This window comes from Vulpes vulpes, chromosome 15, assembly GCF_048418805.1.
Source record: "Vulpes vulpes isolate BD-2025 chromosome 15, VulVul3, whole genome shotgun sequence".
In the NCBI taxonomy this organism is placed as follows: Eukaryota; Metazoa; Chordata; class Mammalia; order Carnivora; family Canidae; genus Vulpes; species Vulpes vulpes.
Genome location: NC_132794.1, coordinates 46,925,703 through 46,940,421, shown reverse-complemented (window position 1 = coordinate 46,940,421; position 14,719 = coordinate 46,925,703). Strand labels below are relative to the sequence as shown.

At 46.1% G+C, this 14,719-nt stretch overlaps 1 protein-coding gene, 1 long non-coding RNA gene and 1 other non-coding gene across 3 annotated transcripts in view; 1 reads left to right on the top strand and 2 right to left on the bottom strand.

Annotated features, from left to right (window-relative positions):
* Window positions 1-1,597: 1,597 nt before the first annotated feature.
* Window positions 1,598-1,704, bottom strand: LOC112920103 (U6 spliceosomal RNA). The gene has a single exon (XR_003235024.1). It is a non-coding gene; the product is annotated as a U6 spliceosomal RNA (small nuclear RNA).
* A 6,381-nt stretch (window positions 1,705-8,085) lies between these two features.
* LOC140595607 (uncharacterized) lies at window positions 8,086-10,130 on the bottom strand. Its single transcript, XR_011997329.1, has 2 exons — window positions 9,512-10,130; window positions 8,086-8,552 (listed from the first exon to the last, which is right to left on the bottom strand). It is a non-coding gene; the product is annotated as an uncharacterized lncRNA (long non-coding RNA).
* A 72-nt stretch (window positions 10,131-10,202) lies between these two features.
* GPR176 (G protein-coupled receptor 176) overlaps window positions 10,203-14,719 on the top strand; it is a 137,283-nt gene continuing 132,766 nt past the window's right edge. The window contains exon 1 of the mRNA XM_072738235.1: window positions 10,203-11,249. Within this exon, the coding sequence (XP_072594336.1) occupies window positions 11,069-11,249 (181 nt within the window). The 5' untranslated portion in view covers window positions 10,203-11,068. The remainder of the gene's footprint in view (window positions 11,250-14,719) is intronic.

Here is a 14,719-nt window from a genome sequence, read left to right as displayed (position 1 = left end):
GTGGAGAGAGAGAGAGAGAATTCTTTGTTGAAAGGTAAAGCTTTTCCCCCTTTGATATTTGTTTTCTTTAAGTGTAAACAGAAATGGATCTTATATAGTTACCTTTCATCTATTTCCTACATTGTGCCAGATACTGTTAGAGGTCTTCTTTCTTTTTTTCTTTTTTCTTTTTTTTTAAGATTTTATTTATTTATTTGAGCAGGGAGGGGCAGAGTGAGAGGGAGAAGCAGACTCTGGTGCGCAGTGAGCCCTGCACAGGGCTGGATCCTCCAACCCTGGGATTATGACCTGAGTGGAAGGCAGACACTTAGCCAACTGAACCACCCAAGTGCCCCACTGTTAGAGGTTTTCATTACTTAAACAATTTATTGTCCTCAAAATAATCTTACAAAATGGGCATTTTTAAAAAGTTAATTACACCTAATATGTTGGGCCTGAATTTATGACAGAGATCAAGAGCCACATGTTCTATCAACTGAGCCGGCCAGATGCCCCCCAAATAGGCATTTTTATCCCCATTTGGCAGAAGAGGAAACAACTTAGAGAGGTCATGTAACTGTCCACTGTCCCAAAGGGAAATTGTGGAGCAAGCATTCAAACCCAGGTTCAACTGACTCCAACATTAATGCTGTCCTCTTGCCCCTGCTATACTAGAATCTTTTATCTTCAGGGAGTTGGTAGGTTTGCCAACATAAAGAGACACTCTGGTTTCTAGGGAATAAGAAATAGGTTATCGATTATAGTAAGCTTAAGTACTCTCCAAAAAAGCCATTTAAATTACATAAATTTATCAGAGGCCAGTATATTTTTGGAGATTAAAAAAACCAATGGTTGAATTCAAAGATACCCAGAGGTTTTATTATTGGCCACCATTTTATTTCACTAGGATCTAGGATATTCTTATTGCCACTACCAATATACATAAAGATTTTTAAAGTCTTGACTCAGGGTGCCTGGGTGGCTCAGTAGGTTAAGTGTCTGCCTTCAGCTCAGGGTCATGATCCTAGGGCTCCTTGCTCAGCGGGGAGTCTGCTTCTCCCTCTCCTTCTGCCTGCTGCTTCCCCTGCTTTTGTTCTGTCAAATAAATAAATAAAATCTTAAAAAAAAAAATCTTGACTCAGGGATCCCTGGGTGGCGCAGCGGTTTGGCGCCTGCCTTTGGCCCAGGGCGCGATCCTGGAGACCCGGGATCGAATCCCACATCAGGCTCCGGGTGCATGGAGCCTGCTTCTCCCTCCGCCTGTGTCTCTGCCTCTCTCTCTCTCTCTGTGACTATCATAAATAAATTAAAAAAAAAAAAATTTAAAAAAAAAAAAAAAATCTTGACTCAATACCTTCCATTCCCCAGAAATAAAATAAAGTCTTTTTTTGTTTTTTATCTTTTTTAAGATTTTATTTATTTATTTTTTAATTTTTATTTATTTATAATAGTCACAGAGAGAGAGAGAGAGAGAGGCAGAGACATAGGCAGAGGGAGAAGCAGGCTCCATGCACCAAGAGCCTGACGTGGGATTCGATCCCAGGTCTCCAGGATCGCGCCCTGGGCCAAAGGCAGGCACTAAACCGCTGCGCCACCCAGGGATCCCTGTTTTTGTTTTTTAAATATGGGGTGCTTCACGAATTTGTGTGTCATCCTTGTGCAGGGGCCCTGCTAATCTTTTCTGTATCAGTCCAATTTTAGTGTATGTGCTGCCGAATCAAGCACAAGTCTGTGCTTTCTTAAATACACAGGCCCCAGTTTTCATAATTATATCTGGCAGGATAGTCTCATTTATGCTGTGATAATGAGCAGCTCCAAAAATCTTGGTTGTTTAGTACAATCGAGGTTTATTTCTTGCTCATACAAAATTTGTTGTAGGTCTGGGTGGCTCACCAGGATTTCCCTCCCTTCCCTCTTCCTACCCAGTCTTCTATGGTGATGCAGAAACACAGTCTACTTCGGAGCCCATGTTTTAGCTCTTCCAGTTCAACCCAAGGCACCTTCCCTATGGCACTGACAGGGCAGCAGAGACTTGAGAATTGCAAACAGCTTTACACTGCCACAGCCCAGAAATGATTTGTCACTTTTGCCCACATATTGTTAGTCATAATAGTCACATGACCCTGCCCACTTGCAAGGGCAGCAGAGAAAAATAGTCTGTATATTTGGAAAAAGAGAACAAGATTTTGTTGAATGCTAATAATACACATAATAAATCTGCATTATTGGTGTCTTATATAGGCCTAGATATAACCATTTGGAAATAGAACCACTTGTTTTTTTTTTTTTTATTTTTTTTAATTTTATTTTATTTATTTATGATAGGCACACAGTGAGAGAGAGAGAGGCAGAGACACAGGCAGAGGGAGAAGCAGGCTCCATGCACCGGGAGCCCGACGTGGGATTCGATCCCGGGTCTCCAGGATCGCGCCCTGGGCCAAAGGCAGGCGCCAAACCGCTGCGCCACCCAGGGATCCCGAACCACTTGTTTCAGATAGGTAGCCAGGGACCATAAGGACCCATCTTCCCTCAACATGCTGCTGCTAGGGCTTACCAACGCAAAATACTCAAGAGGCCACACAGACACATGTGAGGGTGTGGTGTAGGGGACTGGAAGAAGGAGGAGCCCCTCAATGAAGAAGGGAAAGAAGGGAGAAATAAACACCACAGGCTTCCTCTTCACTTCCCTTTACCTTCGGCTTTGCAATTATCCTAAATCCTATTCCATTTCTTCTTCTCCCTACCCAAGTCCCCTCCTGCTCTTTAATAAATGCCCGAGAAAGTTGGAATCTGGGACTCCTTTTGAACATAAGATGAATCCTATTATAGTCTATAAATATTGAAAGACTTGCTATTAGTACCTATATGCAAATTTTGTCTGTCACTACACCACAGCAGTATAAGAGAAAAACACAGAGAAGATAATAGGCTCTTAAAAATTACCTATTACCTTTTTGTTTTAGTCAGAATTTAACTAATTGGATGAGACCTGCCCACGGCAAGAAAGGGAATCTTCTTTACTCTGTCTTCAGATTCAAATGTTAATCTCATCCAAAAATACCTTCGTAGAAAAACCCGAATGGTATTTGGCCAAATATCTGAGCAACCCAAGTGGCTTAGTCAAGTTGACACGTTAAATTAAATATCATATCGATTTTCCCATGGTTACAATAAGCAAAATCCCTAAGCAAATCCTAGTTGGTATATGATTAAGACCAGGTGATTGGAGAAAGCTTTGAGAATTTGTTCTATTCCACACTACTATATTCCTACCTTCCCAGCACAAAGGTATTAACAGTTGTTAAATGGGTGAATTACTGGCTTAAGAAGAGTAGCTCTTATAAACACTGTGGAGACTGAAGGAGGTAGACCTAAAGACTAAGTAGGACCTCGCTGGGGTTCCTTAATCCCCAGAGCCTCTCACTCCTTTGTCTTCCACTCTGACTGAGAACTCTATCATCATGTTTATTATTTCAATAGGAAAATGGCCCCCGAGTGCTAAAAAAATGATTTAAATAGTTTGGGAACACAGGTGTTTTTATTTTTTTTATTTTTAAATTTTTTTCCTTTAAAGATTTTATTTATTTATCTATGAGATACACAGAGAGAGGGAGAGAGAAGCAGAGACACAGGCAGAGGGAGAAGCAGACTCTATGCAGGGAGCCTGACGCAGGATTTGATCCTGGGACTTCAAAATCACGCCCTGGGCCAAAGTCAGGCGCTAAACCGCTGAGCCACCCAGGGATCCCCAAGAACACAGGTGTTTTTAAATTGAGAGAATGCCTTCTTATATTATTCATGACGGGAGAGGAATGTTACATTTAACAGCATTTTCTAAGATGCTGAAGAAATGAGCATTTCTCATTTCCCATTGAGAAAGGGAAATTGAAGGACCCTATAAAAGATTGGATTTGTTTTTTTGGCTATCTCTACTCTTTTTTTTTTTTTTTTTTTTTTTTAGATTTATTTATTAGAGAGAGAGAGAGACCGACCATGAGGGGGAGGGTAGAGAGAGAGAGGGAGAATTCTAATCAGCCTCACATAACACTGTACCTGAGCTGAAAGCAAGAGTCAGACGTCCAACAGATTGCACCACCCAAGTGCCCCTTGCTGCCTCTATTCTTGCTAGGACCTGCACCCCACCTCACACATGCCTTACTGTATGTCCTCCTTGTAAAGGTCAAGGAGTTAAGGATTACTTTGGAGTCTTCCCACACAATAGACAGCATCTAAGGTGACTGGGTGAGGTCATCTTCAAAGTTTTCCAAGTTCACTGACTCTCCACACCATGATGCCAAGACCCCTAGCTCCATGGCATAAGTGACTTATGGAAGACACTTGAGCACTCGTCTTTGTTTTACCCAGTGCCTGCATGGCTGGGAGAATACATACAGCAGAACATTATCCTTAATTTAAAAAAAAAAAAAAAAAAAAAAAGAACTCAAGCAAAGATAGGAGTCTCTCTCCTTTCTTTTCTGAGTCTCCAGAAATTCAATCTGATCTCTCTATATATACATAAATCTTCAACAAACTCCGCTCTCACTTCCTCTCCGCTCGTGTTTGATATCCATCCTTCAGGAAACCTGGCTGGTCCTGCAGTACACCGTCTGGGTCCTCAGACTCAGCCAGCCTGCATCATCATTACCTGATTGTACTGTAGTTCTACAAATTTAGGGGTAAAAATGAACTAGCACATAAATGTGGCTACCACCTGCCTTCAGCTATGGCTGTGTACCTGATTATTAATATTAACCAGCTCATAAGCACATTTAACACCTGTACATGGTAAGTAATTGGAGCAGACTCCAATTAATTTGTTTTTTGTTTGTTTTGCCTCCTCAGGTTCAATTCCAGAAAAAAAAAAAAAATCTAAAATGGGACCTCTTGAAGATTTTTTTCTTTTGGACAAAAGTAAAATAGGCATTATAGCATATTATATTTTTCTTAAATGACTATAACATCTCTCATCCCACATGCTCTTCTTACAATATAACTGATATTTTTCCCATTAAGTATAGTCTGTGTCCTTTCTCCATAAATGTGTTTTTTTTTTTTTACACTGTTTCAACAAATAGTTGAAATGATGCTTTGTGACTTCTGAGAATTAGGCAATTTCTGCATTTGAAAGAGGAACTACCCTCGTGTTGACTTCAAACTTTCTAAATGAGTTATCTTTTCTAGCTTATTTCTTAACTCAGGCAAAAGACCCTAAGGGCAGAGCATCCAATAGGATCTGCCCTGAGCCAGCATGACCTTGCCTGTGATTGATTTTAAGACGACGATTGACCTGAACTCCACTGTCCACCTGCACAAACATAATGTTCACCTCACTGAAATAAATTCCATTTTTGTTTCATCACCATTCATTTCTCTGCCTTCGGATTTGGTCTGTGGCCAAGTGGCCAAACCTGGTTTGTTCGGGATCCCTGGAGCCAGGTGCCCTTGTACCCCACCACCCCAGCTATACCTTGTCGTCTTGGAATTCTCTTGGAGTGCTCACTTTGGGAACATAGCTGCCAGGCAGTGAGGAAGCCAAGTGGCCACATGGAGTGGCCACCAATACCACCTATAGGTATTCCAGCTCAGTTCCAGCTGAAGTTCAAACAGCTAGTAGCATTAACTGCCAGATATGTGAAAGAGCAAGCCTTCAGATTTCAGACTCTGGACTTGATTTTTGAGCTGCCCCAGCTGATGTCATGTGGTGCAGACAGGATGTCCCATTAATCCTTTTTTTCCCCTAAAGGCTTATTTATTTATTCATGAGAGACACACAGGGAGAAACAGAGACATAGGCAGAAGGAGAAGCAGGCTCCATGCAGGGAGCTCAATGTGTGACTGGATCCTGGGACTCCAGCATCACGCTGTGAGCCAAAGGCAGACGTTTAACCATTGAGCCATCCAGGCATCCCTGTCCCACTGATGTTTGACCAAATTGTGTATCTGTGAGCAAATTAAATGATAGCTGTTGTTTAGGCCACTAAGTTTGCAATGCCCAGATAAGAATAAGTAACACTACCATAGACACTTAACATATATTTAAATCACATCTGATCTCATATCAATCTTAAATTCTCCTGTACTCGGTGAAAACTTCACATAGCACACAGCCATAAGAGCCATGCTACTCTCTTCCTGTCCTTGGTCTTATATTTTCACAAGGCAATCTATCCTCAAGTCTGGGAATCATAGTGACCTCAGCTCATCTCTATGATGTAGTTTTGGAATGTTGGTGAGGTCCAGAGCCAACGGCCAAGAAAGAATTCTTGAGATGTCTTTGCTGCAAAAAGGTGATTTTATTAAAGCAGAAGTGCAGGATCCATGGGCAGAAAGAGTTACTGCACTGGGGCTATGAAGAATGGCTTATTATATACTTGGAAGTTAGGGGAGGTAAGGAAAAAGGAAGGTGTCCAAAAGGACTTTCATATGCTAAAGACTCTCAGGTTATTGGATGCCTGGCTATTGTCAAGCTGTTGTTTTTCCCTCTAGCAAAGTATTAACATTAAGATGGGAGTTTCCTGGAGGAATGTCACACTTATTCCACCAGGGAATTAGGAGTGGGGGTGGTTGTGGGGTGTCAGCTTGTGTTTTGTCCTCAGTTTACCTTCTTCTACCTCATCATCTATACCCAACGTTAGGCTCCAATTTACAACGTCAAGTTGTAATGCTTGCTCCACGTGCTCCATCGACTGAGACAGCCAGGTGTCCCAAGCTAGCTCCTTTTTTTTTTTTTTTTTTTTTTAAGATTATTTATTTATTAGAGAGAGAGAGGAGCAGAGAGAGAGGAAGAAGCAGGCTCCTCGCTGAGAGCAGAGCCCAACCTCAGGATCCTGAGATCATGACTTGAGCTGCAACTGAGAGTTGCATGCTCAATCAACTGAGCCACTCAGGCACCCTTCAAGTTAATTCCTGACTCAACTAATCCTATACACTAACACTGTCATCAGGTAGATTCCAAAACCTCACCTTTACTGCTCACCTGCTTATACCCACCATCCTTGTCCTACAGTTTTCCTCAAGCTCTTCTTCCCAAGTTACCTCTTAACTCAGGCAAAAGACCCTACATGCATAGCATCCTGTGATGAAAACCAAAACTATCCCTCAAGCAATAAAGTTTGAGTTTGAGCTTAACAGTTGACTCATTCCTGTGCAAATGCACCATGATAGGATCCACAGAGTGACCAACAGTTACCCTTACCTCATTATAATACTAACCCAATGAGGAGCAGAAGCCTTGTTACATAACATACAAAGTATGCATAGGTGTGTTTACTTAAAGTGCTTGCGAGGTCTTACACCCACTGCTCTCTTATCTGAATATTCATCATAACCCTAGATAAAAGGAACCATTCTTCCTTGCTCCAGGAGTCCTGGCTTTGGAAGTTAGTTATTCCCCATGATTTCCTAATTTGCTGCAAATACGTTTCCGTTGTGTGGCAACTCACTTGGTGCAGTTCCTATCTGTGACTCACCAAGGAGCTAACTCAGGTTAGTTATAGTATCAATTTAGGGGCTGTAGAAAATTTACCGGTATCTTTTCAGAATTAAAAAAATGAGAGTTTTCTTGCTTTTTCTTTTTTCTTCCTTTAAAGATTTTATTTATTTATTCATGAGAGACACACAGAGAGAGGCAGAAACATAAGCAGAGGGAGGAGTAGGCTCCACACAGGGAGCTCGATTTGGAAGTCCCGGGACTCCAGGATCATGCCCTGAGCCAAAGGCAGACGCTCAACCACTGAGCAACCCAGGTGCTCCAAGTTTTCTTGCTTTATTAAAATCTTTCCATCTACAAAAGTGACTCTATCCTACATCTTTATCCCAACTCTTAGCAGTTTTGAATAGAGAGTGACAGGTAAAGACGTATTTTTACAACTGCTACTAAACAACTCATTTACACATTCTTCCTTACCCTTTCCTAAAGGAATGTGCTGGATGTTGCTGAATGACTATTACATTTTGTTTTGTAATGATTATAGTGCAAGGGGGCTTGAAGAACATGTTTGGACTCTAAGAACTAATTTGAATACTTGATACTGGAAACGGCTTTAAAAAAATTCAATTGATAGTGATTTTTTTTTTTAATTTATTTATGATAGTCACAGAGAGAGAGAGAGAGAGAGAGAGAGAGAGGCAGAGACACAGGCGGAGGGAGAAGCAGGCTCCATGCACCGGGAGCCCGATGTGGGATTCGATCCCGGGTCTCCATGATCGCGCCCCGGGCCAAAGGCAGGCGCCAAACCGCTGCGCCACCCAGGGATCCCAATTGATAATGATTTTAATGTGGGAAACAAAGGCAGAAAGAAATGTAGATAAATATTGAATGTCCTTATAACCTGCAGCCCATTAACATTCCTTTTTTTTTCTTTTTAAGATTTTATTTATTTATTTATTCATGAGAGACACAGAGAGAAAGAGAGGCAGAGACACAGGCAGAGGGAGAAGCAGGCTCCATGCAGGGAGCTCGACATGGGACTCGATCCCGGGTCTCCAGGATCACACCTCAGGCTGCAGGTGGCGCTAAGCCGCTGCGTCACCGGGGCCGCCCGGGTATAACATTCCTTAACGCCGACGGCATGCTAAAGAGAAAAACAACTTTGGTTTGACTGTAGCAAGGCCTTTGTATCGTGTGAGTCTTCTTTAGCGTAAGAAAATCCTTTTGGAACTTCCGTTTACTTCCCCCCCACCACAAAGTACTAGATGAGTCGCTCCTCATAATCTGGGGCCAGCAGCCCACAGGTCCTGTTTCCATGCTTTAGCAAAACCACCTTTTTGCACCAAAGACCTCTTAAAAATTCTTTCTTGGCCGTGGGCTCTGGATCCCAACATCACCAACATTCCAAAACTACATTTGTGCCTCTCTTTTTGAGGCCTCTGAAACGTTTAAAATAACTGCTTACATGGAGGATCATTGCCTGCAGATATTATGAGAACCCAATCATGTGCAAGCCGCGGAGGGCTTTTTTGGTCTTTAAAAACTTCATGTCTTGTACAGTGAAATGAAGCAGGATCAGCCTTGTGATCACCAAGAAGTTCGGTGATTACTTTTTAAAGTAATCTCCGCAACCAACATGGGGCTGACACTGACAACCCCAAGATCCAAGAGTTCCATGCTTTGCTGACTGAGCCAGCCAGGTGCCCCAAGAAATTCTATGATTCTAATCAATGAAGTCAGTAATTTGGGACCCGATGCTACCAGTCAGCATGTTAAAGCTCTCTATCAAGTCCTTCACCAATGAGGAGAAACCAGTTTCCATAGCTTCAAAACAGCCAATCTTTAGTCGTCTTTTCCTATCTCGTTCCTCCTTTTCTCCAGAAGTACACACTCACTCGGCTTTACTACTCAGCTACTCTTACTTTTACCATTTCTTTCCTTCTTTTTTTTTTCTAAGATTCATTAATTTATTCATGAGAGATACACAGAGAGGGGCAGAGAGACACGCAGAGGGAGAAGCAGGCTCTTCGCAGGGGCCCCACGTGGGCCTCGATCCGGAATCCCGGGGTCACGACCTGAGCCTCCCAGGAGTCCCACTTTTACCATTTCCTGGTCACTTGGGTATCCCGGCTTCCCGACTTTTTGCATCGGCTCGCAGGAAGGAGTAGCTCCGTCTCCAACTATGCTTTCCTTGGTTCCACCAGACTTGGCTATACTGTATACCTTTGTAGATAGGAGACTCACGGAGCACCCGGTGGCTCAGTGGGTCACACATCGGCCTTCAGCTCAGGTCCTGATCCCGGGGTCCCAGGATGGAGCCGCCCCAGGTCCCCGCTCAGCGGGGAGTCCGCGTCTCCCTCTACCTGCCGCTTCCTCTTTATCAAATACGTAAAATCTTTAAAAAAAAAAAAAAGATGCTCCGTAAAAACATCCAGGGAACCACGCACCAGCGTCGTAAATGTCATCTTTCATCTTCAGCTACACCCAAGGCGTCACTGAGGAGCGAAGACCGGGAGCCCCGCCGCAGGTGACAGCGCAGTGGAATTACGAGCCTTTCAGGCAGCCCCTCTCTGCTGAAGAAATAAGGGGCAGTAGCCACAGGAACAAATAAAGTGAGACCCAGGAAGCACCTTGCACACATCCACGGCCGCCAAACCAGGATCGTCGGCGCCTCCCACGCTCCAGCCGAGAGAGGCACGCCCAGAAGGGCCAAAATGGCGCCCTGCCCGCGGCCCCCTCGGCGTGAGGGGCGGAGCCGCGCGCGTCACGTGACCGCCCCCCCCCCGCGGGCAGCGCGCCCTCCCCTGCCCCTGGAGCGCGCCGGGAGTCCGCCGGTGCGCAGACCGTGCCCTGCCCCTGCGGGGGCGTCCTCCCCTGTCCCGGCGCGTCCGCCAGCATCGCTCCCGCCGGCCGAGGCGGGAGCAGGGCCAGGAAAGCGGGCGCTTGGCCGTGCAGAGGCCAAGGGGCTGCAGGACGGGGTCCCCGCCGCTGACACCGGGGCGGGAGGTCGGAGCCCCGGGCGAGGGGCTGGGCGGGGGCAGACCGCGCCGGCGTCCTGGGGGACGGCCGGGCGCGGAGGGCGAGGCCGTTGCGGAGATTCGGGGCATCCCGACCAAGCCGTGGGTGCCGTCGGGGACGCCGGGGTCCCCTCGGAGCCCCGGTCGCTTGGCTCGGGCGTTTCACAGGCTTGGCAGCGCCATCCAGCCCCTCGAAGCCACGGGATTGGCCGGCGGCCGCGGCCGGAGGTCCCCCTCCTCCTCCTGAGGAGAGGGATGGCCCGGCCCTCGGGGGGTGGAAGGGGAAGAGGCTGAGGGCGGCGGGAGCGGGGCGCGCCTCGGTGACCCTCCGGTGCCTCCGGCGTTTCCACCTCTGCGGAGTGGGCTTGGCGGCCCGGCCCGTGCAGCCTCCATGTGGCTGCCGACGGGGACCCCGGTGGGAGCCGGCCCGGGGCGCAGCGTCGCGCCCCTCGCTCCTCGCCTGCCAGGCGCCGGGGCCGGCGATGTGGAGACGTGAGGGGACCCGCGGTGCCCCGGCCTCTCCAGGACTCGAGCAGGCGCCCGCGCGTTGCGCCGCACCCGGCACGGGAGCGACCCAGGCGGGGCCCGGCGGCGGGCGGCGGGCGGCGGGCGGGCGGCGGGCGGGCCGAACCCCCGCCTCGCCATGGGGCACAACGGCAGCTGGGTCTCCCGGAACGCCAGCGAGCCGCGCAACGCGTCGGGCACGGAGGCTGCGGGCGCCAGCCGCGGCGCGCTCGGGGAGCTCGGGGAGCTCGGCGAGGCGCAGCTGTACCGCCAGTTCACCACCGCCGCGCAGGTCGTCATCTTCGTGGGCTCGCTGCTCGGTAAGCCGCCCGAGGGGGCTCCCAGGTGCGCTTCCCCGGGCGCCCCGGCTCGGAGGGGGCTGGGGCTCGGGGCCCGGGGCCCGGGGCCGCCGTGGGTTTCGGTGGCGCCGCCTGGCGAGCGGGAAGTAGCGGGGCTTGGGAATGCCGAGCTGCCCGCGGGGAAGTTCCGCAAGGAAGGTCCACTCCAGCTCCTAAGCTGGAAGCAGAAGAGTCCGGCGGCGGCGTGTCCGGCCCGGGGACCGCGCCTGGTCCCGGAGGAGGTGCGCGGCTCGGGCGGCCCTGCGGAGCGCTTCGGGGTGGGGTCGAGCCCCCCCCCCCACGCCCCTGGAGCGCCGGGGCGCAGCGCTGGCCCCGCTCCTGGTGGCACAGCGAGGACCAGAGTCCGTTTTGTTGCTGATGCCTGTTGTGTTCTGCCCCCCACCCCCCATCCCATCTAGTCCGTATATACACAGTTATTCTCAAAGAGCCTTGTTTTGCGCGTGTTTTATGGCTTTGCCTCTTCGGATCACTAACCTGCTTGCTGGTAAACCACCCTGTGGAGCTAAACTCTCTGTTGCCATCCGATATTTTTAGAAAGCCCCAACAAAACAATGATCCACAGCCCATTTCTCTACCTGTGTTTTGTTCGAAGTACGAAAATGTACGGACTTAGGTATGCTTGTTCAAAGAACTGAAATGAGCGTTTAGTGAGAATCCACTAGCCTGAAAATTACCTGTGCTTCTGGTAGGTGCCCTTTAAATGATAAGTGGTAACAACACTCCTTTCTGCGGAGGTTAGTTGAACACGTTACATATTACTTGTAAATACGTGACTTCCCTTCAAATGTAAATTTTCTGATGTGGCGTTTAAGTCAATGTAAAAAAGATGGGATTATGTGTGATGGTGTGGTCGAGAGCAGTCTTAAAGGGGACACCTGGGTGGCTCAGTTGGTTAAGCGTCTGCCTTCAGCTCAGGTCTTGGTCCCAGGAGCTGGTCTCAGGCTCCTCTCTGAGTGGGAAGTGGGCTCCTCCCTCTCCCTCTGCCCCTTCCCCTGGTAGTGCGCATTCTCGCTCTCTCTCTAATAAATGAATAGTCTTTTCTCAAAAAAAAAAAAAAAAAAAAAAAAAAGAGCAGTCTTAAAATTTCAAAGTAGGAATAGATTTTTTTACAGATACATGTGAATTTCCACGGAAATCAAGGTAAATGACATCAAAAAGACTGGAAAGGGGCTATTATGAAACTTATTACCTCTAGGCTCCCCACTTCATAAATTGCCTGTCCCCCTCATCTGTGCTTGTCATCATTGGAGGCATTAAGGAGAATTTTATTTATTTTATTATTATTATTATTATTTTTTATTTATGATAGTCACAGAGAGAGAGAGAGAGGCAGAGACACAGGCAGAGGGAGAAGCAGGCTCCATGCACCGGGAGCCTGATGTGGGACTCGATCCCGGGTCTCCAGGATCGCGCCCTGAGCCAAAGGCAGGCGCTAAGCCGCTGCGCCACCCAGGGATCCCCTAAGGAGAATTTTATAAATGAACTTGTTCTTGTTTAAAGGGAATGAGCATTGTGGACAGTAGCCAACAAATGATCTTTCCTCACCAGTGGTCTATATTATGACATTGATGACCTACATAGAGGTTCATCTTGTCTGTGGCCTGATCCCTCGAGGTGTGGTTATTAAAGTATTCGTCTCAAAGGAAATGTGGGGAACTGTTACTGAATTGATCTGACAGATGATATATATATAAACACTATTTTTGCTCATGATTTTTTTTTTTTAAAGATTTTATTTATTTGAGAGAGAGAGAGAGAGAGCAGGTGCAGGAGCAGGAGGGAGAGGGAGAAGAGGCTCCCTGCTGAGCCGTGGGGCTTGATCCCAGGACCCTGGGATCCTGACCTGAGCCCAAGGCAGATGCTTAATCTAAGCCTAAGTCACCTAGGCATCCCTGCTCATGATTGTGTAAAGTCTTTCCACAAAACCACACTCGGCACCAACAATGTTTCTGGAACTTGTTTGACAGAGAAATACATTTGTGTTTTTGAAAGTAGTTGAGATTAACCAGATAATAGCTGGCTAATTCTTGGAGTTCCTTGGTTAAATGTTTGATAGAAACAGTGCTAATGCTAGTTTGTGCTTATGAGTCATAATTTTACAGGATGATTTTTAGTTAAAAATGGCTAATTATAGGGATTCCTGGGTGGCTCATCAGGTTTAGCACCTGCCTTCGGCCCAAGGCATGATCCTGGGGTCCTGGAATCAAGTCTCGCATCGGGCTCCATGCATGGAGCCTGTTTCTCCCTCTGCCTGTGTCTCTACCTCTTTCTCTCTCTGTGTCTCTCATGAATAAAAAAAAAAAAAAGGCTAATTATAGCCATTAATAATGTAGTATCAACAACCTTATTTTACCTGCTTTTTGGTATACCTGGAAACCTAAGTAGACTAAATCAAGAATATGATATCTTGGATTGATCTAAGAAATTTGAAATTGTGAGGTTAATAGTTATCAGCCTGTTCTGATAACTCTTCTAATGTATTGACTCAAATTCTCTCTCCTGTTGTCTTTGATTTCCATGTAATGTATGCATTCCCCTCATTCTTTTATAATGTAGTATGTTAGGTGTAGGAAATCAATTTGACTTCCATCTGAATGAAATACTTCTGTTAACACTATGCTTTTCCTTACTAGTCCTTAATGTACAGTTTCTACTTTTTCTTTTTTTAATATTTTATTTCTTTATTTGTCAGAGAAAGCACAAGCAGGAGGAGCTGCAAGCAGAGGGAGAAGCAGGCTCCCTGCTGAGCAAAAGCCTGATGCTGGACTCTGTCCCAGGACCCTGGATCATGACCTGAGCCACACAGGCATCCTTACCCTTCTACTTTTTAATTCCTTCTGGAAATTAAATTCTACCGTAAAAGCTTCAAATAGTAGCTTTATTGAGATAAAAATCCTGTACTACCCAGTTCGTCCAATTATAGTATATAATTCAGTGATTTTAAGTATATTCACAGAGCTAAGCAATGATTACCACTATCAAACTCTAGAACTTTTTTTATCACCCCAAAAAGAAACCATGTACCCATTAGTAGTTGTTTCCCATTTCCCTCTAATACCCTGACAAATAAACTGGAAACAGACTTTCTCAGAAGCATAAAGATGAATGAGCCCTAGGCAACTACTAATAATCTATCTACTTTCTGTGTCAGTGGATTTATCCTGGACGTTTCATATGTATGGAATCATACAATATGTGGTTCTTTGTAATTCTCTTGTTTTACTTAGTATAATGTCTCAAAGTTCATCTGTGTTGTGGAATATTTTTTATGCCTTTTCTATTAATATTCTATTTTACGGGTGTATCACCTTTTCTTTATTCATCAGTTGATGGACACAAGTTTTTTTCACTTTTTGGGTGTAATGAGTAATGCTACTCTGAACATTTGTATAATTTTTGTGTGGACATAATGCTTTTAATTTCTTGGGGGT